This window comes from Thalassophryne amazonica, chromosome 19, assembly GCF_902500255.1.
Source record: "Thalassophryne amazonica chromosome 19, fThaAma1.1, whole genome shotgun sequence".
In the NCBI taxonomy this organism is placed as follows: Eukaryota; Metazoa; Chordata; class Actinopteri; order Batrachoidiformes; family Batrachoididae; genus Thalassophryne; species Thalassophryne amazonica.
The window spans coordinates 35,593,050-35,616,755 of record NC_047121.1 but is presented as its reverse complement, the minus strand read 5'-3'; the positions used below and the strand labels follow the sequence as shown (position 1 = coordinate 35,616,755).

Below are 23,706 nucleotides of genomic sequence, written 5' to 3'. Positions count from 1 at the left end.
AACCAGTCTCAGCAGAAGACTGCCCCTCCCTGAGCCTGGTTCTGCTGGAGGTTTCTTCCTGTTAAAAGGGAGTTTTTCCTTCCCACTGTAGCCAAGTGCTTGCTCATAGGGGGTCGTTTTGACCGTTGGGGTTTTTCATAATTATTGTATGGCCTTGCCTTACAATATAGAGCGCCTTGGGGCAACTGTTTGTTGTGATTTGGCGCTATATAAAAAAAAAGTTGAAGTTGATTGATTGAAATGACATCAGTGGGAGAACCATTGTCTTCACAGTCCCATTTGTTTTGTTTTTTTGAGACTTTTGTTTGAACACTCATGCATACGGAATTAGCTTGTTTAAGTTTCTTAAGGATCATGTGCGTCAAATTCAGTGGATTTAAAAAGGTTTGGCACACAAGAGATGAGTGGGTCACCCAGCGACTCGTGCGTCCTGTGCTCTGCACATTTTACCCACATTGGCCCGCATCAATTATTATTTATTTATTCATTATTTATTTATTTATTTGGCAAATTTCATTGATGGCGGAACAGCTGATGATGCTGCATTTCACTAACACAGTAAGTACATCCTGATCACTTTTTTCTGTTGTCAAGGATGGTAAACTAACTTTGTTTTTTTGTGGGGCCTTATCAGTCAATTATTACCAAATAGCTGTCAAAGAAGGAAAAAAGATTAGTTTATCATTCCCGCCCACATGCCAAAATCGGCCCAAATCAGTTATTATAATTATTTAATTTTTTCATTTTTTTGGCGAATTTCATTCACGGCAGAACAGCTGATGCTGTTTATCATCCCCGCCCACATGCCGAAATCGACTCGCATCTATTATTATTATTATTATTACTATTATTATTATTATTTTGGTTTTGGTTTTTTTGTGTGTGTGTGTGTTTTTTTTTGTTATAATCACCATTACGTGTTCTGAAGTCTGCCAATATTGTCACTGTTGTCAGACAGGAAGGTCTTCCTCCAAGGTTTCATCTCCCTCACTGTCATCTAAATAAGTCTCCAAACGATAAAGCTGTAGCTTATTCAGAGACATCTTCAGACCGGACTTCACAAAAAAGCTCCACACTAGAAAAAAAATAATCCGAAAACAGCTCAACCTCTGATGTCTTTACAATTTATTTGTGCTAGAATCAACTGGTGGCGTTCTCCCGGTGATGTAGCAACAACATGGCTGTGACTGATGGTTGAAATAGAGTGCAGGCTTCAGACAGCTGTTGTCATTAAGATTTACCTTTCACCCGCACACATATCATTGACTTTTATTGTTCAGGATTTTATAAAATATCAACATTTCATCATTTTTAGTAGTTAATTGTGTACATTTTTTGGTGTCAACTACTTTTTAAGTAATACAACTAAACTGAGGGGATCGGGGTGAGAAAATAGTAATCAAAAAACTTCCAGAATGCACTCCTGGACATCAATAACCGGAAATTTTGTCTCTCTCACAACATAAGTCTGCTTTCACAAAAAAAAAGCACACACACACACACACACACACACACACCCCAGGCTGCAGGCCTGAGATTTGAATTGGTCTTAAATGAAGTAAAAGCTGTAGAAAGGCTGTTCCCTAAAATGTGTTTATCCTGAAGTGTTTAAATAATGCGTAAGTTAAAACCTTTCTGTAATATGATGCTGCATTAGTAAAGAGCAGCAGTGGTTAGTGAGTGAAATATAATCTTGTTCAGCAGAAGAACAATTTGCTGTTTTATTACCTTGGCCTTATTATGGTGCACATGAAACCAAAAGCTGTATTGTTCTGTGTTTATGCCATGATTACAGGTATCAGGGGGAGTATGCAGAGCTAAGTGATTGGCTACACTCTGCTCTGGAACGTCTGGAGTTTTGGAACACACAGGTGGTATTAGTCCCCCAGGAACTGGAAACTGTTCGAGATCATCTCTCTGCATTTCTTGTAAGGCAACAAACCACAATTTTTGTTGCCACTCCTGAATATTGACCCATAGTGTCATATTCATGCATTGCATACACACACACATAGAGCACACTTTCACTGGTGCTAAGTAACTATGACATCACATTCTACTCCGTGTGTACACCAAAGCAAAAAATGTCTATGAATTAAAAAAAAAAATGTACAAAAAAAAATGTACTTATACAATTGTCCAAAAGGTGTGCCCATAATGCAATATGGCATCAGTGTTTGGCTATAATGCAGTGCCTAAGTACTGAATCTTGCTTTGAGTTCAGTGAATTGGCCTAGAGTGTTTTTGATATGTACTAGACAGGGGTGGGTGTCTTCAGTGAGTAAAAGTCCTGTAACATATTTGTTCCATCCACCAGCTAAACCAGCTGATGCTAACTGGCACTGCAGTCTTGTTTGTATGACGCATATGACGTCATTTCTGTACTTCCAGGGAAAAACCCTGGCATTTTCAATGGGGTTTTGGGCAAATTACATGCAAACAAAGTGAAAATGCAAAGAAAAAGTGACAATGGAGTGAGAAAGTGGACATGTGTTGCGGTTTGTTTATGACCCAGAGCACAAACATGTGGAGGCGGTTTTGCAGGCGAGCGAACGGAGCTACTCTGGTTAGCTGTGTATGTTAACACTTACCGACACGACATCTCCCACTCGCTTCGTCCTGCCTTCTCCACTGGGAACCGAAAAAACCTCTTTTCACGACTGCTTCGGTGATTGCAGCTAAAAACAAAACAGTACACCGTTTATCCGTGTAAAGTTATGCTGTGTATATATTGTACAATGGCAGTGGAGGTCCCCGTAAGTGGTCATATCACGCAGGATTCAAACGAGACTGCGGTGCCCTATTAATTCAACTCTCAAGGCACTTTGTTTGAGCTAAACAGTGAATTCACCAGCCCGAATGTGGAGCCCACGCTCTCAACTGTTGAGGTGCGTTCGAGGTGGAAAAATATCGAACAGCGGTCGGAGTGCAGTCTGACCGCAATCTGACTGTAATCTAAATATTCATACAACATGAAAACGGCATTCAAAGCATTCTGATCGCGTTCGAGGGGCAATTCGAAATGATCCGCCACTTCGAATTCTGGCCGAATGTTCCGACTGTGCCCGAACGCATCACGAGTGCACCTCAAGTGCTGCTCGAATATATTTCTTTAACCCACAATCAGACCTCACTTGTACGGCATTGTAAGTGCATTTGTCATATTCTCACTGCATTCTGACAGCAGTCTAGGTGTTCCTACTGTGTTCCACCTACATTTGTACTGCGTTTGGAGGCTAATGCGCACGTCAATGCGCACAGTCTGAGTATTCTGACGACTGTCGTCTGCAATTCTTATTCCCTCCCAGATGTGGTACGAATTTTTTTTTTTTTTGACATTCCGTCTGATACGGCTTGATTCATGCACATTCTTGCTAAGTGTGACGGGGCCATAACTTCTGAGAACTTGATTGAAATGAGGAGAAATAGTCCACTTTATTATGTAAAGTCATAGAGAATATCCGGTAGTCTGGGATCAGCATCAGTGTGAAAATCGAATCAACTCTCTTTCACAGAAGATGTATTAGTGGCATGTTATTCATTGCCTTCCATCTGATGTTTCTATTTCTGTCTCAGGATTTTTCTAAGGAAGTTGAAAGCAAGTCCAGTCTGAAGAGCTCAGTGGTAACCGACGGCAACCAGCTGCTGCGACTAAAGAAAGTAGACACGATTATGCTGCGGACTGATTTGGCGCACATTGACACTCAGTGGAGTGAACTGCTGACACGCATCCCAGCGGTCCAGGAGAAACTGCATCAGGTACTGGCACAGGCAGCCAGACTGAACAGGCTTAGCTCCTCCAAGACAAATAGGATTAGGCCTTTCCACTCCTTTAAACTTAAATGGACTTTTTTTTTTTTACACATGTTGAGTTCTAGTTAGAACCATGCAGTATTTCTTCACGCATCTTCAGTATTCTGATCTAATTGTTTAATTTTTTTTAAAATGGTTTTCCCAGATACAGATGGAGAAGTTGGCCTCCCGGCATGCCATCTCTGAGCTGTTTAACTGGATTTCACTGATGGAGAATATCGTTGAGGAGGATGAGGAAAATCTCAAGAGTGCAGTCGGGTCAAATGTGATTCAGGACTACTTGCAAAAGTACAAGGTAGTGAGCATTCCAATACCATTAATGTATTCCCTGTAACGATTTGTTCCTATGTCAGTTTGTATTACCTGCCTCAAAGAAGAACAGCTCTAGAAACTGCTTGACTCCATGAGTATGTCCATGTGGTTGATATGTATGTAATATCTTGACAAACATTTTGTGTATGAAAGTGAAACTTGGTGCACAAGGTAAGACCTCTGGGAACTTCAACTTTGGGTGTAATTGAGTTTCTGAAATTTTGTGTATGCCATAATGAACTCAGTGCATGCCATAACACTACAAGGACTTCATGAATCACAATAAAACTGGTGACTGTGGACTTGTTAAGACTGTGTACAAGTTCATTGTGGGGTTCAGTGACACAGTTTTAGTATTGTCCTTGTTTAAATTAACAATAATGAATTACGTTTTACTTTGACCATATCCCTTTGTTCACACAGTGTAATGGTATGAAATTTAAATACATGGACAAATTCTATACACCATGTACAGCATATAAAAGTACACACTGAAATGTTTATTCATAAATATACAAAATTTAGACATTAAATACATTTCCAATTGTATCTTCATTCATTCATTCATTCATCTTCTACCACTTAGTCCAATTAAGGGTCGTGGGGGGCTGGAGCCTATCACAGCAGTCATAGAGCGCGAGGCGGGGTACACCCAGAACAGGAAGCCAGTCTGTCACAGGGCCACAAATAGACAAACAAACACAGACCTACGGACAATTTTAAAGAGTCCAGTCCACCTAACCCGCATGTCTTTGGATGTGGGAGGAAACCGGAGCACCCAGAGGAAATCCACGCAAACACGGGGAAAACATGCAAACTCCACACAGAACGGCCACGGGAATTGAACCCACGACCTTCTCGCTGTGAGGCAACAGTGCTAACCACTAAGCCACTGTGCTGCCCCCAATTGTATCTTATTTCCCTTTATTTTATATCACTCAGCCAAAACACATATTATTTACTTATGTGCAGTAAATGCAGCATGAGGTAATAGATAATATAGCGTGAGTGCCCACTTCATACAGTTTAACATGCACAGAGGGAGACCAGGGAATGACAGCTCTGACGTCTTGCCTGTGGCAATCAGACTGTAAATACAGTCACAAGTTACAGGTGGATGCTGAGTGTTTTATGGGCTGTCACACTGCAGTGGTGCATAGGACAGTGGGCCATGTGCCATATGAATGTAACAGCACGACTGGAATCATCTGCTCACAGATTTGCGCCAGACAGCTTCTCTAGTCTGATTGGTGTTGTAATCTGTGGCATTCAGGTTTTAAAATTGCAAGCATGACCACAACAGTAATTATGCTTTTGATTTCCTTTCAGGGTTTCAAAGTTGATTTAAGCTGTAAACAGCTGACTGTGGACTTTGTTAACCAGTCAGTGGTGCAAATCAGTGGACAGGACATGGAGAGCAAGCGCAGTGATAGGACAGACTTTGCTGAGCGCCTTGGAACCATGAACCGGCGATGGCAGATCCTACAAGGTTGCATCAGTGAGAGGGTGAGGCTGGTACTGCTGACACATTCATGAAAGCAGTGTCAGACCTACCAGTGTGTATAGGCTTACCTCCTGTTTAATCACTTACAGAGTCAGTTCTTGGAGAGCCTGTTGGAGATGTGGCTGGAGTATGAGAGCAGCATTCAGGCACTGAAGTCGTGGATGACAACTCAAGAAGAAAGGATCAAAAGGAAGCACAGAATAGAGGATTTGACATCTGTGCAGAATGCGCTCAAGGACTGCCAGGCAGGCCTCTCTATCAGAACAAATCAGAATCATTCTTTGACATGGTGTTATTATCAAATTCCTCTGGACCCTATGATTTTAACCATGTGAAAATTTGAATATTTTAGGAAATGGAGGAGATGGTGAAAGAAAAAGAGAGAGATTTAGAGAAGGTGGAGGAGCAGGGCTGTGCTCTCGTCCAGAACAAGACTGATGAGGCCTGTGCTATTGTCATGGAGACACTCCAGGGTGTCAATCACACTTGGGCTAACCTGGACCACTTGGTAAGCTCCACTTTCCACCAGCTGATAGAAGAGGGTGCAAGGTATGTAAATGACCCTGCCTCTCTGTTCATCTGAAAGCAAGAAATAATAGATTTCAGTAAAAGACTTTAATTGTTTGTGGGTAATACCCGTTGTAGCAATAGTGGGGTCTGAAAGCATGTGGTGATGCCATGTGTTGTGGTGTGTCTTGCACCCAACACACTATAGAACTGTCTTCGGTCCTGGATGGCAAATACAACCCCAATTCCAGTGAAGTTGGGGCATTGTGTAAAATGTAAATAAAAACAGAATACAATGATTTGCAAATCCTCTTCAACCTATATTCAGCTGAATACACCACAAAGACAAGATATTTAATGTTCAAATTGATAAACTTTATTGTTTTTTTTTTTTGCAAATATTTGCTCATTTTGAAATGGATGCCTGCAACACGTTTCAGAAAAGCTGGGACAGTGGTATGTTTACTACTGTGTTACATCACCTTTCCTTCTAACAACACTCAATAAGCGTTTGGGGACTGAGGACACTAATTGTTGAAGCTTTGTAGGTGGAATTCTTTCCCATTCCTGCTTGATGTACGACTTCAGTTGTTCAACAGTCCCGGGTCTCCTTTGTCGTATTTTGTGCTTCATAATGCGCCACACATTTTCAGTGGGTGACAGGTCTGGACTACAGGCAGGCCAGTCTAGTACCCACACCTTTTTACTACAAAGCCACGCTGTTGTAACACATGCAGAATGTGGCTTGGCATTGTCTTGCTGAAATAAGCAGGGATGTTCCTGAAAAAGACGTTGCTTGGATGGCAGCATGTGTTGCTCCAAAACCTGGATGTACTTTTCAGCATTGATGGTGCCATTACAGATGTGTAAGTTGTCCATACCATGGGCACTAACACACCCCCATACCATCACAGATGCTGGCTTTTGAACTTTGCGCTGGTAACAATCTGGATGGTCTTTTTCCTCTTTTGTCTGGAGGACACGACGTCCATGATTTCCAAAAACAATTTGAAATGTGGACTCATCAGACAACAGCACACTTTTCCACTTTGTGTCTGTCCATTTCAAATGAGCTCTGGGCCAGAGAAGGCGGCGGTGTTTCTGTATGTTGTTGATGTTTGGCTTTCACTTTGTATGGTAGAGTTTTAACTTGCACTTGTAGATGTAGTGATGAACTGTGTTAACTGACAATGGTTTTGTGAAGTGTTCCCGAGCGCACGCGGTAAGATCAAATATGCAATAATGTCGGTTTTTAATGCGATGCATTCTGAGGGATCAAAGGTCACGGTTATTCATTGTTGGTTTTCAGCCTTGCTGCTTACGATGATGGTATCCCTAAATTCCTTGTAATTGAACGTTGAAAAACATTGTTCTTAAACTGTTGGACTATTTTTTCATGCAGTTGTTCACAAAGTGGTGACCCTCACCCCATCTTTGCTTGTGAACAGCTGAGCCTTTTGGGGATGCTCCTTTTATATCCAATCATGACACTCACCTGTTTCCAATTAGGTGTTCTTTGAGCATTCATCAACTTTCCCAGTCTTTTTTTGCCCTGTCCCAACTTCTTTGAAATGTGTTGCAGGCATCCATTTCAAAATGAGCAAATATTTGCACAAAAACAAAAAGTCTATCAGTTTAAACATTAAATATCTTGTCTTTGTGGTGTATTCAATTGAATATAAGTTGAACAGGATTTGCAAATCATTGTATTCTGTTTTTTTTTTTTGTTTTACATTTTACACAACGTCCCAACTTCATTGGAACTGGGGTTGTACTTATGTAGACAACTGGTCCATCCCCACCTCTTGAAAGTAGCCATCTATCTGCCACAGCTACGAGAAATTTGGGAATACTCTTGGCCTTCTTTAGCCACTGAGTTCCACAAAACTGAAGCACCTGCACACTGAATTATGCCCAGAGAATTGCACCACGTGGTCAAAATGTCATAGCTGATGACACTCCTCATCTGAGTTTCCCTAATTAACCGTTTGTTTGACACAAAGTCATTCCAGCAGTACCCTTCAAAGAGGCTGAGTACTAAAGACGTCCAGTTGCCTTAGATCATTGGGTAGCATCCACGTCTCACACTCCTAAAGACAAGAAGCACCAAGAACCTAAAGAATTGGACCTTCATTCTTTTGCAAAGGCATCTACATCATCACACACATCTGTTGAGCTGCCTCATGAAGGTACTCCCAGGTGCCTCTCAATCTCAAAGGCCAAGAATCCATGGATATGAATGCAGCTGGGAAAATGCATCAATCTATCCATGATGGATTGATTAAAACTGGAAAGTAAGACAGATGTGCTTTTATTTTTTGATAAACTTTTTTACTCATGTAATCACAAAGATCTGAATGGGAAACAGAATTGTGGCTGCATGCTTCTTTTTCTTTTTTCTTTTTTTAACAAAGCATTTTTTTCTTTTTTATTAACAAAAAGAAAAGATACATGAAAGCAAACAGATACAGATCTGATATATACAACCCTGCCTATCCTGAAATAAACCAACCCAAAAAGGAAAAAAAAAACATTCAAATTGTTATTCAAAATAACATTGGGTATAAAAGGAGCATCCCCAAAAGGCTCAGCTATTCACAAGCAAAGATTGAGCGAGGATCACCACTTTGTGAACAACTGCGTGGAAAAAATAGTCCAACAGTTTAAGAACAATGTTTCTCAATATTCAATTGCAAGGAATTTAGGGATTCCATCATCTACAGTCCATAATATAATCAGAAGATTCAGAGAATCTGGAGAACTTTCTACACGTAAGGGGCAAGGCCGAAAACCAACATTGAATGCCCATGACCTTTGATCCCTCAGGTGGCACTGCATTAAAAACCGACGTCATTCTGTAAAGGATCTTAGCGCGTGGGCTCAGGTACACTTAAGAAAACTATTGTCAGTTAACACAGCTCGTCGCTACATCTACAAATGTAAGTTAAAACTCTACCTTGCAAAGTGAAAGCCATACATCAACAACATCCAGAAACACCGCCGCCTTCTCTCGGCCTGAGCTCATTTGAAATGGACAGATGCAAAGTGGAAAAGTGTGCTGTGGTCTGATGAGTCCACATTTCAGATTGTTTTTGGAAATCATGGACGTTATGTTCTCCAGACAAAAGAGGAAAAAGACCATCCAGATTGTTACCAGCACAAAGTTCAAAAGCCAGCATCTGTGATGGTATGGGGGTGTGTTTTTGCCCATGACATGGACACTTACACATCTGTGATGGCACCATCAATGCTGAAAGTTACATCCAGGGGTTGTATGTATAATATGGGAGTATATAAAGGGGCTCATGGTATACTTCAGTACGTACAATACGCCTGCTTTCTTTTTGTCATAATAGCTGCTGGGTTGCAAATATGTACAATGAAATAGCGGATCTTCTCCGATTGCAAATAGTACATGACATTTTTTTTGCATAAGAAAAGCCTCCTGGCCATAAGTGAGCAGCCGGCAGCAATATCAGCTTGAGCTCTGTTTCGGTTAACATCTGGGGGAGTTACTCCAAACATTGCCATCATCATAGATGGTTCAACAGGCTGTGGATTTTTTTTTTAATAATATTTGGCTATTATTACCTCTGCTGAGATCTTGATGAGTGCCATTCTGTCTTACTTAGTTCATTCCTGTTCTGTCATATATCTTGACTGTTTCACGATGTTGCTTTGCCCTGTTACTGATTTTTTTTTTCTCTTAAATTTACCCTCACAGATTGGACAGCTGAAAATCAGCCTGAAGTCAGTGTTGGATCAGTGGAGTCTTTACAAACGCGCTTCTGAAGAGATCAACGGCTACCTCATGGAGGGAAGGTATTCTGTGTCTCGCTTTCGCCCCCTGACAGGCTCTCTGGAGGGTGTCCAGCTGCAAGTGCAGAGTCTCCAGGTAAAACAGCCGCATCTGCTTCTAGTTCCATTGTTGATGCTTATAAAACATACATTAATTGCAGTGAAAATGTTTCTGATTATCTTTGCGAACCCATTGTTTTATTGTTAGAGGCATATCTCTGAGTTTGCTGCTTTGCAGTTGTGTTGACTGAAGTTTCTTACTGTTTGTTCGTGTTCATAAAGGATTTGCAAGAGGATCTGGAAAAACAGGAGAACAGTTTGAGAAAATTTGGTGCAATCACACACCAATTGCTGAAGGAATGCCACCCTTCAGTGTCAGACTCCCTCAATAATACCCTCAAGGACACCAATGCAAGGTGACCTCATGTCATCTTCTCTGTATATTCAGTTGGTTTTATTTTACATATCTGACTTTTTGTTTAGATGTATAGAGTACAGTATATGTTGTAAATTTGATACACATGGTCATTGCTAATTTGATCTCATATATTGGTCTTGCCATGATATTTGCACTCAGATGGACTGGTTTAATGGAGGAAATTGCAGAGCGCCTGAGGAGTAGCAAAGCACTGCTGCAGCTGTGGCAGCGCTACAAGGAACTCTATGAGCAGAGTTGCAGCAGCATCCAAGTGCATGAGGAAAAGGCAAACCAGCTCCTCAAGACTGCCTGCAAAAAGGACATTGCTGAAGAGGAGGTGTCCAGCTGGATTCAAGAAAGCAGTGTGAGTGACCCTTATTTATACTGAACAAAAATATTAACGCAACACTTATTTCTCTCAAATATTGTTGACAAATCCAAGTCTGTGTTAGTGAGCACTTCTCCTTTGACGAGATAATCCATCCCACGTCACAGGTGTGACATATCAAGATGCTGATTAAACAGCATGATTATTGCACAGGTGTGCCTTAGGCTGGCCACAATAAAAGGCCACTCTGAAATGTACAGTTTTGCTTTATTGGCGGGGGGGGTCATAAAACCAGTCAGTATCTGGTGTGACCACCATTTGCCTCACACAGTGCAACACATCTCCTTCACATAGCATTAATCAGCAGCCAGACGCCATCGAATGTGAGCATTTCCCCACTCAATGTGGAATGCCACTCAAAGGTTATGACGACGAATCAGGTCGAGACCCCCATCAGGACGACAAGCATACAGATGAGCCTCTGTGAGACAGTTTCTGACAGTTTGTGCAGAAATGCTTTGGTTCTGCAAACCGATTGTTGCAGCAGCTGTCCGGGTGGCTGGTCTCAGACGATCTTGGAGGTGAACATGCTGGATGCGGACGTCCTGGGCTGGTGTGGTTACACGTGGTCTGTGGTTGGGAGGTCCGTTGGATGTATTGCCAAATACTCTGAAATGCCCTTGGAGACACCTTGTGGTTGAGAAATGAGCATTCAATTCTCGGGCAACAGCTCTGGTGGACATCCAATCAGCATGACAATTGCACACGCCCTCAAAACTTGTGACATCTGTGGCATTGTGCTGTGTGATAAAACTGATCATTTCAGAGTAGCCTTTTATTGTGGCCAGCCTAAGGCACACCTGTGCAATAATCATACTGTCTAATCAGCATCTTGATATGCCAGACCTGTGAGGTGAGATGGATTATCTCAGCAAAGGAGAAGTGCTCACTAACACAGATTTAGACAGATTTGTCAACAATATTTGACAGAAATAGGTCTTTTGTGTACGGTATACTGTATATAAAATGTGTTATATCTTTGAGTTCAGCTCATGAAAAATAGGAGCAAAAACAAAAGTGTTGCATTTATATTTTTGTTCAGTGTATATCGCAAATAAAAGAAAAACTTCATGAAAGTGATTTTTCAAATCAAAATGATTGTACAAAGGATTAAAGAAAATAACCTTTATGCCTGCAAACCTGTCTTTTTTATGAGGCCTGCATTAAGAGTTGGTCCTTTCCCTCAGGAGGCGCTTCGGTCACAGGCTCCAGTGCAAGCTTCGCTACAGGTTCTTCAACAACTGGGAGAGCAGCTGAAACAGCAGGTGGACATGTCAGCAGGATCAGCCATCTACTCAGATCACCTTTCTCTGAGCCAGCGTTTGGCTGCTGTAGAACAGGCCCTTCGCAGACAGCTCACTACACTGCAGGTGAGCAAAAAAGGCTCATACTGACTATGTTTAACTTTTGAACCTTTTTGTACATACAATATTGGTTTACAATTAATTGTACTTTACTGAATAAATCACACTGCCATCTGGTTGACACATCTTTGCCATCAGACTGGAGTTCGTGATTATGAAGCTTTTAATGATCAGCTGGAATCATTGGGGTGTTGGATAGCTGAAGCTGAGGAAGCTCTGATGGTGCAAGATCCCAATAGCTCCACTGATCTCACAGTCATTCAGGACCGCATGGATGATCTCAAGGTAATTTTGCCAATTAGCTGGGGAAGAAAAGAAAAAAACAACAATTTCACAACTTGGTTGTTTGTCATGAAAGTTGACAGTTTTTGTGGCATTTGTATTTCTGTAGAGACTCATGCTGAAGTTCAGCAGTATGACGCCTGAGTTGGAGCATCTCAATGAACTTGGGTACCGACTCCCTCTCAATGACTCAGAGATCAAGCGTATGCAGAACCTCAACAGGAGCTGGTCAGCAGCCTCGGCGCAGACCACAGAAAGGTTCAGGTATGACACACAATCTCTTGAGAAAGTCTTCTAAATTCAAAGTTAAAACAAAAATGTCACTAGAGTCAATAAGAGAATTAGTGCGTGAATGACTGGTATAACAAACAGGCAGTTAAGTCATGTGCGAAGTTTTTCCTCAGTATTTTACGCTTAACTTGTGTTTGGGTGCTTGCAGCAAACTTCAGTCCTTTCTGCTACAGCAGCAGACCTTCCTGGAAAAGTGTGAAACATGGATGGAGTTTCTGGTGCAGACAGAAGAAAATCTGGCAGTGGAAATCTCTGGCAACTTTCACAGTTTGATGGAGCAGCAAAAAGCTCATGAGGTTAGAGTCTCTTATGAGGCATCGTAGACAGTCTTAAAATTCATTTTACACTGCAGACTGTCTTGAAAGTTTCTGACAGCATCAAACCTGGCAGTGGTGGAAGACGTCATAATGTTTCTGCAATACCACAAAAGAAACACTCCCTCGTACTAAACTGTCTTCACTGTGTCCGTTAGCTTAGGGTTGTATCTTGCTTGATCTTTGACTATATTGCCCCCACGATTTCCAGTGGTACTGCTCCATTTCCTCCGTACCCATAAACTTTCAGAAAACAGAGAAAAATACAGAAGAACACAGAGTGCGGACAGAAGGCTTTGCTCATGTCTATATCACTATTTAGCTTTGAACATATAAGGCATAGGTTGCGCTCAAAAGCTACACTTTTGTGTCTGGTTAAAATGAAAACAACAATATTCACCTATTCTCCATCAATATCTTCATCGCTGAAGACAGCAGTTGTTTTGTGCCTCATAGCAAAAACCAAAAATCAGTCAAGAAATGTGGACTGCAAAGTCTGTGATTGTTTCATAATGAAAAAAAAAAATCTTCAGGCTACAGGAACCAGACTGAACACACTTTTAGCCACAGCTCTTATGTTTATTTGAATATGATTACTGTGCTATTTGCACTGTTTTTGCACTCTTGATGCCAGGACCAACAAATTGAAAGAGGCGGCAAGTAAATAAAATTGCTCAGCATTAAAGTGTCACAGGATTACATCTGCATATAGAAACCCTTCTGTCAGAAGGGAAAGAAACATGATCAGTGTGTGTAGACTCTGGGACATATGTCACAGACATGAGCTGGTCTGTCCTGTGTAACACGCCACCATATTCCCATTTAATGTAAGCATGTTTGTGGTCAAATTGGTTAGCGCTCAAACTGAAAAAGCTTTGGAAACCTTCAGTATCTCTTCAAATGTATTAAATTGCTGAATAAATCATTCATTCATTCATTCAAATTAAGTACTCATCACCAATTTGCACTGCAAAAAAGGGGTGTCTAAAAACAAGATGAAAACACTAAATGTGACAAATTATCTTGCTGCATGGATATATAATTTCACTTGAGAAGATGTCTTGAATTAAGTCTAGAAATAAGCATGCCGAACACTTAAAATAATAAATTAACTCAACACAAGAGAAACTATCTAACACTTCTAAATCAAAGTTTTTTAACTTGATAAGAACCAAATAATTTGCAGTGTGGCCTTACCCTTTTTTGCTTTGATATTACTGAATAATGATTTGATTTTTACGTCAGCCAACGAAGTTGGCTGGAGGTTATGTTTTCACCCCGTTTTTTTTTGGTTTTTTTTTACAGAGGATTCATATCCTGATAGGTGAAAACTGATTAAATTTTCAAGGTCATAGGTCAAAGCCAGGAAAAATCTTGGAAAAATTCCTATTCTTTAACATTGAATGAATTTCTTAAAATTAAAAAAAGACTGAATTTCTTTCATATTTGAGAGTGTTATGTAGGATGGCATCCTTTATCAGGTTTGATCTGGATCTGATCCGGATTGTGGATTTTGTGTACATGTGAATTTAATTTTGAAAAACCTGTTTGGTGTACATTTTGCAATCAAAAGTGCCTCAATCACTCTCATTTTTCTGTTATGAATTTACCTATACCACCAATTGGATGTAGGTTCCAATTTTGTGCCTGTGTGTCTATCTTCCAGTTGTCACTCAGAAACCAAGAGCCAAAAAGCAGTGACAAATTGTGCATAGCAGAGACAACCAATGTTCTGTGAAAATTATCTGAAAAAGAATTTAGAAACCGAAAAAGTAAAAAAAAAACTGACAACACTGCAAAAAAACTTTGATTCAAGTGTATAAACTAAATCCATTCTCCTGACATTTGATCACATGTAATTTAGCTTATGAAAAGCCACTTCTAACAGGACTTTGACCTTGAAAATTTTTTCCAAGGTATAAATGTGTGGAATTGGAAACTAGTGTTGGCAGTGATTTGCGCTCTATGAGTGCGGTGCTCTAGTATTTGTTAGTGTGATTCACAAGGATTAATTTGTTGTCTTGTAGTTGTTCCAAGCTGAGATGTTCAGTCGCCAGCAGATTCTCCACTCTATCATCAGTGATGGACAGAGGATGTTAGAGCAGGGTCAGGTAGATGACAGGTAAAGAAGATAAATTGAAAATGTTCCTGTCCACCATTTTTTGAAGACAAAACACTTCTCATGAGAAGAATAACATTGGCATGATAAATCTGTATTTTTGTTAACCTTGAATAATCTATTATAAGTATGGTTTTCTTTCATATTATGCCATTTTCTGCAGAGATGAGTTCAACATGAAGTTAGCCCTGCTCAGTAACCAATGGCAGGGTGTGGTGCGGCGTGCCCAGCAGAGACGCGGCATCATTGACGGTCTGATCCGTCAGTGGCAGCGCTACAGAGAAATGCTCGAAAAGCTGCACAAATGGCTTGTGGAGATCTCCCACCCAACAGAAGCTGTTCTGGCAGGGACGACAGTACCTCTGCAACAAGCCCGCTCCATGCTGGAGGCTGTCCAGGTACATAGTGTACAAGCAACACACACACACACACACACACGCACGCATGCACACACACCACTCAGATTTCAGTAGATAAAAAATGAAAGGAGATTCAAGTCCACCCACTGAAACAGCAATATTTATCTTCCATTGAGTAAGGTAATCTCAATCGATTACTTTTCACACAGACCAGGCTACATTATTGAGTGCAGTGGGGATGTTTATTCTCTCCAAGAGAGAAAAAATGATTTGAAAATAATTACATTACACACCATTTTACAGCAACAATAAACTGTGTACAAAGGAATATGGAACCCTTCCATATGTGATATATATCCCAAATTAGGCAACCTATAAGAACTGTTGACATTAAGGGCTCTATCTTCCACCCAGCACATACACAGAAGAAGTGTCAGTGATAGTTTCTAGTCAATGTAGTTGGTTTAAACTGAGTGCGTGGGTGTGTTGGTATTTCAGTGAGTCACGGTCAGGAGTGTTGTATGTGCATTGCTGTCGTAAGGCAGCAGAAAATGATTGCATCATAGACCCCCAAAGTCCTGGTCTAAAGTTGAGTGTAGAGTTTTTCTGTTATTTATATGGTGCTGTGATCAAATATGCCTCCTATAGGCAGTTTCAAGAGACACATACACTCTACTCTGCTTGTACAACCAATGAAACTGATTAGGCAGACATATCAGTGTGCCAGTAACTGGTGCACCCCATTTCTTAAAGTAAATGGTTGCCAAAATACACATCCATGATCAGTGTTGTCAAAGTAACTTTGAAAAGTTACTTTATTAGTTACTTTATACACTTATACTTTACAGTTACTTTATACAGTCACTTCATTAGCAGCTGCGGACAACTTGTCAGCAGCTGCTGAATGTAATTAAGTAACTCATAATCTAACTTGGTTATCTTTAAGATTGAGCAATCAGTAAAGTAATTATTAGTTACTTTGCTGATTAGTTACTTTACTGATTGCTCAATCTTAAGAGTAACCAAGTTAGATTACTAGTTTTCTTATTAGTTACATTACTTATTAGTTGCAAGTTTTCGGCAGCTTCTAATAAAGTAATTGCATAAAGCTGCTAATGAAGTAACTGCATAAAGTAAATGCATAAAGCAACTAAACAAGTAACTATAAAAGTAACTTTTCAAAGTTACTTTGACAACACTCTCCATGATTAATCACAACTCCTTTGAACCATGTGCTGTATTTTATGCTCAGCTCAGACACCTGTCAAATAGCAAAGTCCAGTTGGACACACCCCAAATGTGCTTGCACTATGTATTCTTACTGTCTGTACATTTATATAGTGCTTTCCCATCTCAAAGCACTTTACAATGATGCCTCACATACACCTATTCACACACCAATGTCAGCATGCTTCCATGTAAGGTGCTCAACTGCATAGATCATCTGGTCTCAAGCCCACTGATTAACCACGAGACCATCACCTTCCCTTGAAGTAAGGAAACATGACTTAAATATGCAGTATACATTGGTAGTACAAGATCAGAACGCGCCCTAATAACATAATTTTCTTCATGATTCTCAATTACAATATAAATCCTGTAAATTAAGATAGGGCACTAAGCATTGAATTTGAACTGTCTGGTTATGCAGGTTTGAAGTTTCATGCTTATATCTGAGTACTTTGTTGGTACAGCTAAAGGAAAAAGTGCTACAACGCCAGCAAGGCAGCTACATTGTGACAGTGGAGGCTGGCAGACATCTGCTTCTGTCCGCTGATAGCCGAGCAGAGGCGGCGCTGCAGGAAGAACTTACTGACATCCAGCAGCGCTGGAAACATGCCAGCACCCATCTAGATGAGCATAAGAAACAGCTTACCACTTTACTAAAGGTACACAAAATACATTTCCTGTAGCTTGAAGAGTTCGGGGTGACCCAGCAGGCCTTGATTAATTTCAAATTATTTTGCATGGGGTACATTTTGTGTTAGAGGTGCAAGTTTGCGTAATTGCTATGTGAATCACAACTATTTGTTAATTCCAGTTTCAATTTGAACTGTAAACAACCTACAAATTTAAAAAAAGGTTTACTTTGCTGACCAAGTTTTTAATAGAACTGCAACTATTTTTGTATCCGATGCAGGACTGGGAAAGGTGTGACAGGGGTATTGGTGGATCACTGGAAAAACTACGGGCCTTCAAACGACAGCTCTCTCAGCCACTTCCTGATCACCATGACAGTCTTCAAGCTGAACAAATGCGCTGCAAGGTTGTTTTGTTTGTTTGTTTTGTTTAGCACTCCAGCCTCTCTTAGTTTCTGTAGATTAATATGGTGACACTAGTAAAGTGTAACCATATCAATCACTAGTGATTTATACATACACTCAACAAAAATATAAACGCAACACTTTTGGTTTTGCTCCCATTTTGTATGAGATGAACTCAAAGATCTAAAACTTTTTCCACATACACAATATCACCATTTCCCTCAAATATTGTTCACAAACCAGTCTAAATCTGTGATAGTGAGCACTTCTCCTTTGCTGAGATAATCCATCCCACCTCACAGGTGTGCCATGTCAAGATGCTGATTAGACACCATGATTAGTGCACAGGTGTGCCTTAGACTGCCCACAATAAAAGGCCACTCTGAAAGGTGCAGTTTTATCACACAGCATAATGCCACAAATTTCACAAGATTTGAGGGAGCGTGCAATTGGCATGCTGACAGCAGGAATGTCAACCAGAGCTGTTGCTCGTGTATTGAATGTTCATTTCTCTACCATAAGCCGTCTCCAAAGGCGTTTCAGAGAATTTGGCAGTACATCCAACCAGCCTCACAACCGCAGACCACGTGTAACCACACCTGCCCAGGACCTCTACATCCAGCATGTTCACCTCCAAGATCGTCTGAGACCAGCCCCTCGGACAGCTGCTGAAACAATCGGTTTGCATAACCAAAGAATTTCTGCACAAACTGTCAGAAACCATCTCAGGGAAGCTCATCTGCATGCTCGTCGTCCTCATCGGGGTCTCGACCTGACTCCAGTTTGTCGTCGTAACCAACTTGAGTGGGCAAATGCTCACATTCGCTGGCGTTTGGCACGTTGGAGAGGTGTTCTCTTCACGGATGAATCCCGGTTCACACTGTCCAGGGCAGATGGCAGACAGCGTGTGTGGCGTCGTGTGGGTGAGCGGTTTTCTGATGTCAATGTTGTGGATCGAGTGGCCCATGGTGGCGGTGGGGTTATGGTATGGGCAGGCGTCTGTTATGGATGAAGAACACAGGTGCATTTTATTGATGGCATTTTGAATGCACAGAGATACCGTGACAAGATCCTGAGGCCCATTGTTGTGCCATACATCCAAGAACATCACCTCATGTTGCAGCAGGATAATGCACGGCCCCATGTTGCAAGGATCTGTACACAATTCTTGGAAGCTGAAAATGTCCCAGTTCTTGCATGGCCGGCATACTCAGCGGACATGTCACCCATTGAGCATGTTTGGGATGCTCTGGACCGGCGTATACGACAGCGTGTACCAGTTCCTGCCAATATCCAGCAACTTCGCCCAGCCATTGAAGAGGAGTGGACCAACATTCCACAGGCCACAATTGACAACCTGATCAACTCTATGCGAAGGAGATGTGTTGCACTGCATGAGGCAAATGGTGGTCACACCAGATACTGACTGGTATCCCCCCCCCCAATAAAACAAAACTGCACCTTTCAGAGTGGCCTTTTATTGTGGACAGTCTAAGGCACACCTGTGCACTAATCATGGTGTCTAATCAGCATCTTGATATGGCACACCTGTGAGGTGGGATGGATTATCTCAGCAAAGGAGAAGTGCTCACTATCACAGATTTAGACTGGTTTGTGAACAATATTTGAGGGAAATGGTGATATTGTGTATGTGGAAAAAGTTTTAGATCTTTGAGTTCATCTCATACAAAATGGGAGCAAAACCAAAAGTGCTGCATTTATATTTTTGTTGAGTGTACATACACAAGAAACTCTAAATCCACAATAAAATGGAAAAAAGAAACAAAGTTGATTTTTAAAAAGCTGGGCGAGAAGCAGCAGGCGATGCAGTACGCATCCCATGCAACCCCGCACTCGTGCATTGGATCACATGACGTGCATGTGCAGCGGTCACATGATGCACGGTTTATAATTTATAATCCTGGCCATTATAATGTTCAGACCAAATACTGACTGAAATTCAAAGGCTGAACTCACAAAATGTGAAAATAATGAAAATATTACAAATGAATATTGTTAGAATTATTTCTGTTTTGCCACTTCCAGGACTTGGAGAACACATTTGATGGCTGGTCTGGGGATCTAGCCCATCTGACTGTGTTGAGAGAGTCTCTGTCCTGCTTCATCAGCCCCGAGGACCTCTCAGTGCTGCAGGAGCGCACGGAGCTGCTGCATCGACAGTGGGATGAAATCTGCCACCAGGTAGGATGCAGTTCCTTTAAAGAGTATAGTTACACAGATTACACCTGCACCTCATTCAGTGTAGCCAGCAGTGCACTGCTAATCCTGAGCATTACAAAATTAATTTCCACTCTTGAAATATTCACAGGAGTTGTCAGCAGGTGAAAGCACCAGAATTTTCTTTGCAGTTACTAGAGATACCAATTGGTGGTGCTGTGGTCGCACAAAATTATATGACTTGAACCGAACTCACCACTGACTTGCGGCACTTTGAGATCACCTGTTACAGCTTGTGACCTTATGCAGGGTCTGTCAGAATGTTTGTATTAGTGTTGAGAATCTGAAGTGCAACTCTGCACAGCTCTGATGTAGGCACTGCTGGCAATTTCTGCCTGTCGCACCTCCAAAAGTAACATTATGCAGGCTGCAGGGCCGTCAACCGGGAGCCGCATTTCACTCTCTCTGGGTGGTGGAGCAGCGGTAGGGATGTCTCACTACCACTCCCTGCAGCCTGCCATAGGATCATTACCCCCACATCTTATCCTTCTTCTGAGTCAGAGGTAGAAGCTCACTTGCTCTGCCTCTTCTGGCCAGTGCTGGAGAGCTCTCCTCCTTCTGGGACCTGTGATTCCAAGAGACTTCTTGTCGGATGACCTCATGCTTGGTCTGTCAGAATGTCAGAGATAGAGAGAGAGAGAGAGAGAGAGAGAGAGAGAAAAGACTGGATGATGTGGAGTAAGTCAGGAAGTACAAGAGATTAGCAAGGAAGAAGTGAGGGCAGCTATGAAGAGGATGAAGACTGGAAAGGCAGTTGATTCAGATGACATTCCAGTGGAGGCATGGAAATGTCTAGGAGAAATGGCAATGGAGTTTCTAACCAGATTCTTTAATAAAGAAGTACAGAGGCATAAAGTTGATCGGCCACAGCATGAAGTTATGGGAAAGAGTAGTAAAAGCTAGGCATAGAAAACAGGTGAAGATCAGTGAGCATCAGTATGGTTTCATGGTGAGAAAGAGCACTACGATGTAATGTTTGCTCTGAGAATACTGTTGGAGAAGTATAGAGAAGGCCAGAAGGAGTTACATTGTGTGTTTGTGGACTTAGAAAAAGCTTATGACAGAGTGCCAAGAGAAGAGTTGTGGTATTGTATGAGGAAGTCTGGAGTGGCAGAGAAGTATGTGATGGTAGCGCAGAACATGCACGAGAAGATGCACAGTAGGATTGACAGACTCATTCAAGGTGGAGGTGGGATTACACCAAGGGTCAGCTCTGAATCCTTTCTTGTTCACAATGGTGATGGACAGGTTGACAGATGAGATCAGACAGGAGTCTCCATGGTCTATGATGTTTGCAGATGACATTGTGATCTGTAATAAGAGCAGAGAGCATGTTGAGTCTATTCTGGAGAATTGAGATATGCTCTGGAGAGAAGGGGAATGAAAGTCAGTAGGAGCAAGACTGAGTACATGTTTGTGAATGAGAGGGAGCCCAGTGGAATAGTGCGGTTACAAGGAGTAGAAGTGGTGAAAGTAGATGTGTTTAAATACTTGGGGTCAACTGTCCAAAATAATGGAGAGTGTGGTAGAGAGGTGAAGAAGAAAGTGCAGGCAGGGTGGAGTGGGTGGAGAATGGTGGCAGGAGTGATTTGTGACCGAAGAATGTCAGCATGAGTGAAAGGGAAAGTTTACAAGACAGTAGTGAGACCGGCTATGTTGTACGGCTTAAAGATGGTGACACTAACAAAAAGACAGGAGGCAGAGCTGGAGGTGGCAGAGCTGAAGATGTTGAGATTCTCTTTGGGAGTGATGAAAATGGACAGGTTTAGGAATGAGCATATCAGAGGGACAGCTCAGGTGGGATGGTTTGGAGACAAAGTCAGAGAGGCGCGATTGAGATGGTTTGGACATGTGCAGAGGAGGGACCCAGGGTATATAATTGAGAAGGATGCTGAGGATGGAGCCACCAGGCAGGGGGAGAAGATGGAGGCAAAAGAGGAGGTTTATGGATGTGCTGAGGGAGGAGATGCAGGTGGTTGGTGTGACAGAGGACGTTACAGAGGACAGAGTGAGATGGTAAGGATTGATCTGCTGTCGCGGCCCCTAACGGGAACAGCCGAAAGAAAAAGAAGATTGATTGAATTTTCTTTTTCAGACAAAAAAATAAGATTATGTACATGTCATTAACATAGGTTTGCTGCAAATGAAACTTTAGTGTCTGTATCCATTACTCTGGTTTGCAAAGTTAAATTCAGCACATGTAGACTCTGCAGTGCAGAAAACTGAAAACCTCTGTGCAAAGCAAGTCTTTTTTTTTTTTTTTTTTTTGAACATCACATCCTGTGTTGAGTAGATAAAAGCCACAGACAGGAAATGCACATCATTGCACACAAGCTGCTTGATGTAAATGAATCAATGTTGTAAAGCTGCTTCCTTTTAAGATGCTTAACATTAATTTATAATATTTTACTTGGTAATATGCTTTTTTGTATGTATTTTGGTAAATTTATTGTAGCTGTATGCACATCTTGCTGTGCCTTTGCAGCTGTCATTACGCCGGCAGCAGGTGAGCGACAAACTGAATGAGTGGACTGTATTCAACGAGAAGTACAAGGAGCTCTGCGAGTGGCTCACGAACATGGAAAGCAAGGTCTCCCAAAACGGTGACATCAGCATTGAGGAGATGATCGAGAAGTTACGCAAGGTAAAAACTTATACATCCGAGTGGAATTTTCTCTTTTTTCCACATTTAGTCACAGTGATTCTCACAGACGACAGCATAACAAATCATTAGTTTCTTGGCACCACATGAGAAATCATCAACCAATTGTCTCAGGACTACCAGGAGGAGATCGCTGTCACTGAGGAGAACAAGCTGCAGCTTCACCAGCTGGGAGAGCGTTTGGCCAGGGCCAGTCACCAGAGCAAAGCCAGCGAGATTGAACAAAAACTTGGCAAAGTCAGCGACCGCTGGCAGCACCTCCTGGATCTCATTGGAGCCAGGTGAGGAGACACTCACGATAAAGACCAACAATCAAATCTGTAAAACATTCTTGATTCTTTTTATTTCTTTTGAGTGTCTTGTTTGGAGTTGTGATGACAGATTTTCATGTTTGTAGAGTGAAAAAGCTGAGAGAGACTCTTGTGGCCGTGCAGCAGTTAGATAAGAATATGAACAGCCTTCGTTCCTGGCTGGCTCATATTGAGACTGAACTGTTGAAACCCATTGCATACGACAACTGTGACTTCCAGGAGATCCAAAGAAAACTTGATCTGCAACAGGTAATGTCAATGGGCTCTTTAAAAAAAAATGTTGTAAAAGTTGCAACCCATGGGTAAATTTTTAAGAAGTTCTTCAGTAGGTTTTATTGTATCCAATTCAATTAATTTATGCAGTGCCAAATCCCAACATGAATCACCCCAAGGTACTTCACAAGAGTAATGCCTCATCTTACTCACCCTTGAATAAAGCACAATCTGATGTCAGCAGTGGTAAGGAAAACCTACCTGAGGTACTTTTAATTACAGGAAGAAACCTCAAGCAGACTCGATTCAGTGGGGTGCCCATCTGCTTTGGGCATTATTACCAATAACAAATAATAAAGCCTAACAAAGAAATGTCAAATAAGACAGAAATGTTGCAGCTATGCAATCCAGGTACATATAAAGTCTAGTGGTTACAACAACTTGATGGCTAAAAAACATCCAAATGGCAAAGATCTTAATATTTGTTGAATTTAGTAATGTCAAAGTACAGCTTGAGGAGCTCAATTGTGGTAAATAAAGATGAAGTAG

General features: G+C 41.5%; 1 protein-coding gene across 1 annotated transcript in view; it reads left to right on the top strand.

Annotated features, from left to right (window-relative positions):
- The window catches only part of syne1b (spectrin repeat containing, nuclear envelope 1b), a 223,901-nt gene that overhangs the window by 176,870 nt on the left and 23,325 nt on the right, over positions 1–23,706 (top strand). The window contains 21 exon segments of the mRNA XM_034160064.1: positions 1,796–1,928; positions 3,577–3,759; positions 3,959–4,108; positions 5,455–5,631; positions 5,719–5,874; positions 5,982–6,137; positions 9,861–10,031; positions 10,217–10,350; positions 10,512–10,716; positions 11,928–12,110; positions 12,243–12,389; positions 12,496–12,650; positions 12,826–12,973; positions 15,019–15,113; positions 15,274–15,508; positions 17,164–17,358; positions 17,610–17,735; positions 19,780–19,935; positions 22,457–22,615; positions 22,748–22,914; positions 23,031–23,193. Of these exon segments, the coding sequence (XP_034015955.1) occupies positions 1,796–1,928; positions 3,577–3,759; positions 3,959–4,108; positions 5,455–5,631; positions 5,719–5,874; positions 5,982–6,137; positions 9,861–10,031; positions 10,217–10,350; positions 10,512–10,716; positions 11,928–12,110; positions 12,243–12,389; positions 12,496–12,650; positions 12,826–12,973; positions 15,019–15,113; positions 15,274–15,508; positions 17,164–17,358; positions 17,610–17,735; positions 19,780–19,935; positions 22,457–22,615; positions 22,748–22,914; positions 23,031–23,193 (3,394 nt within the window).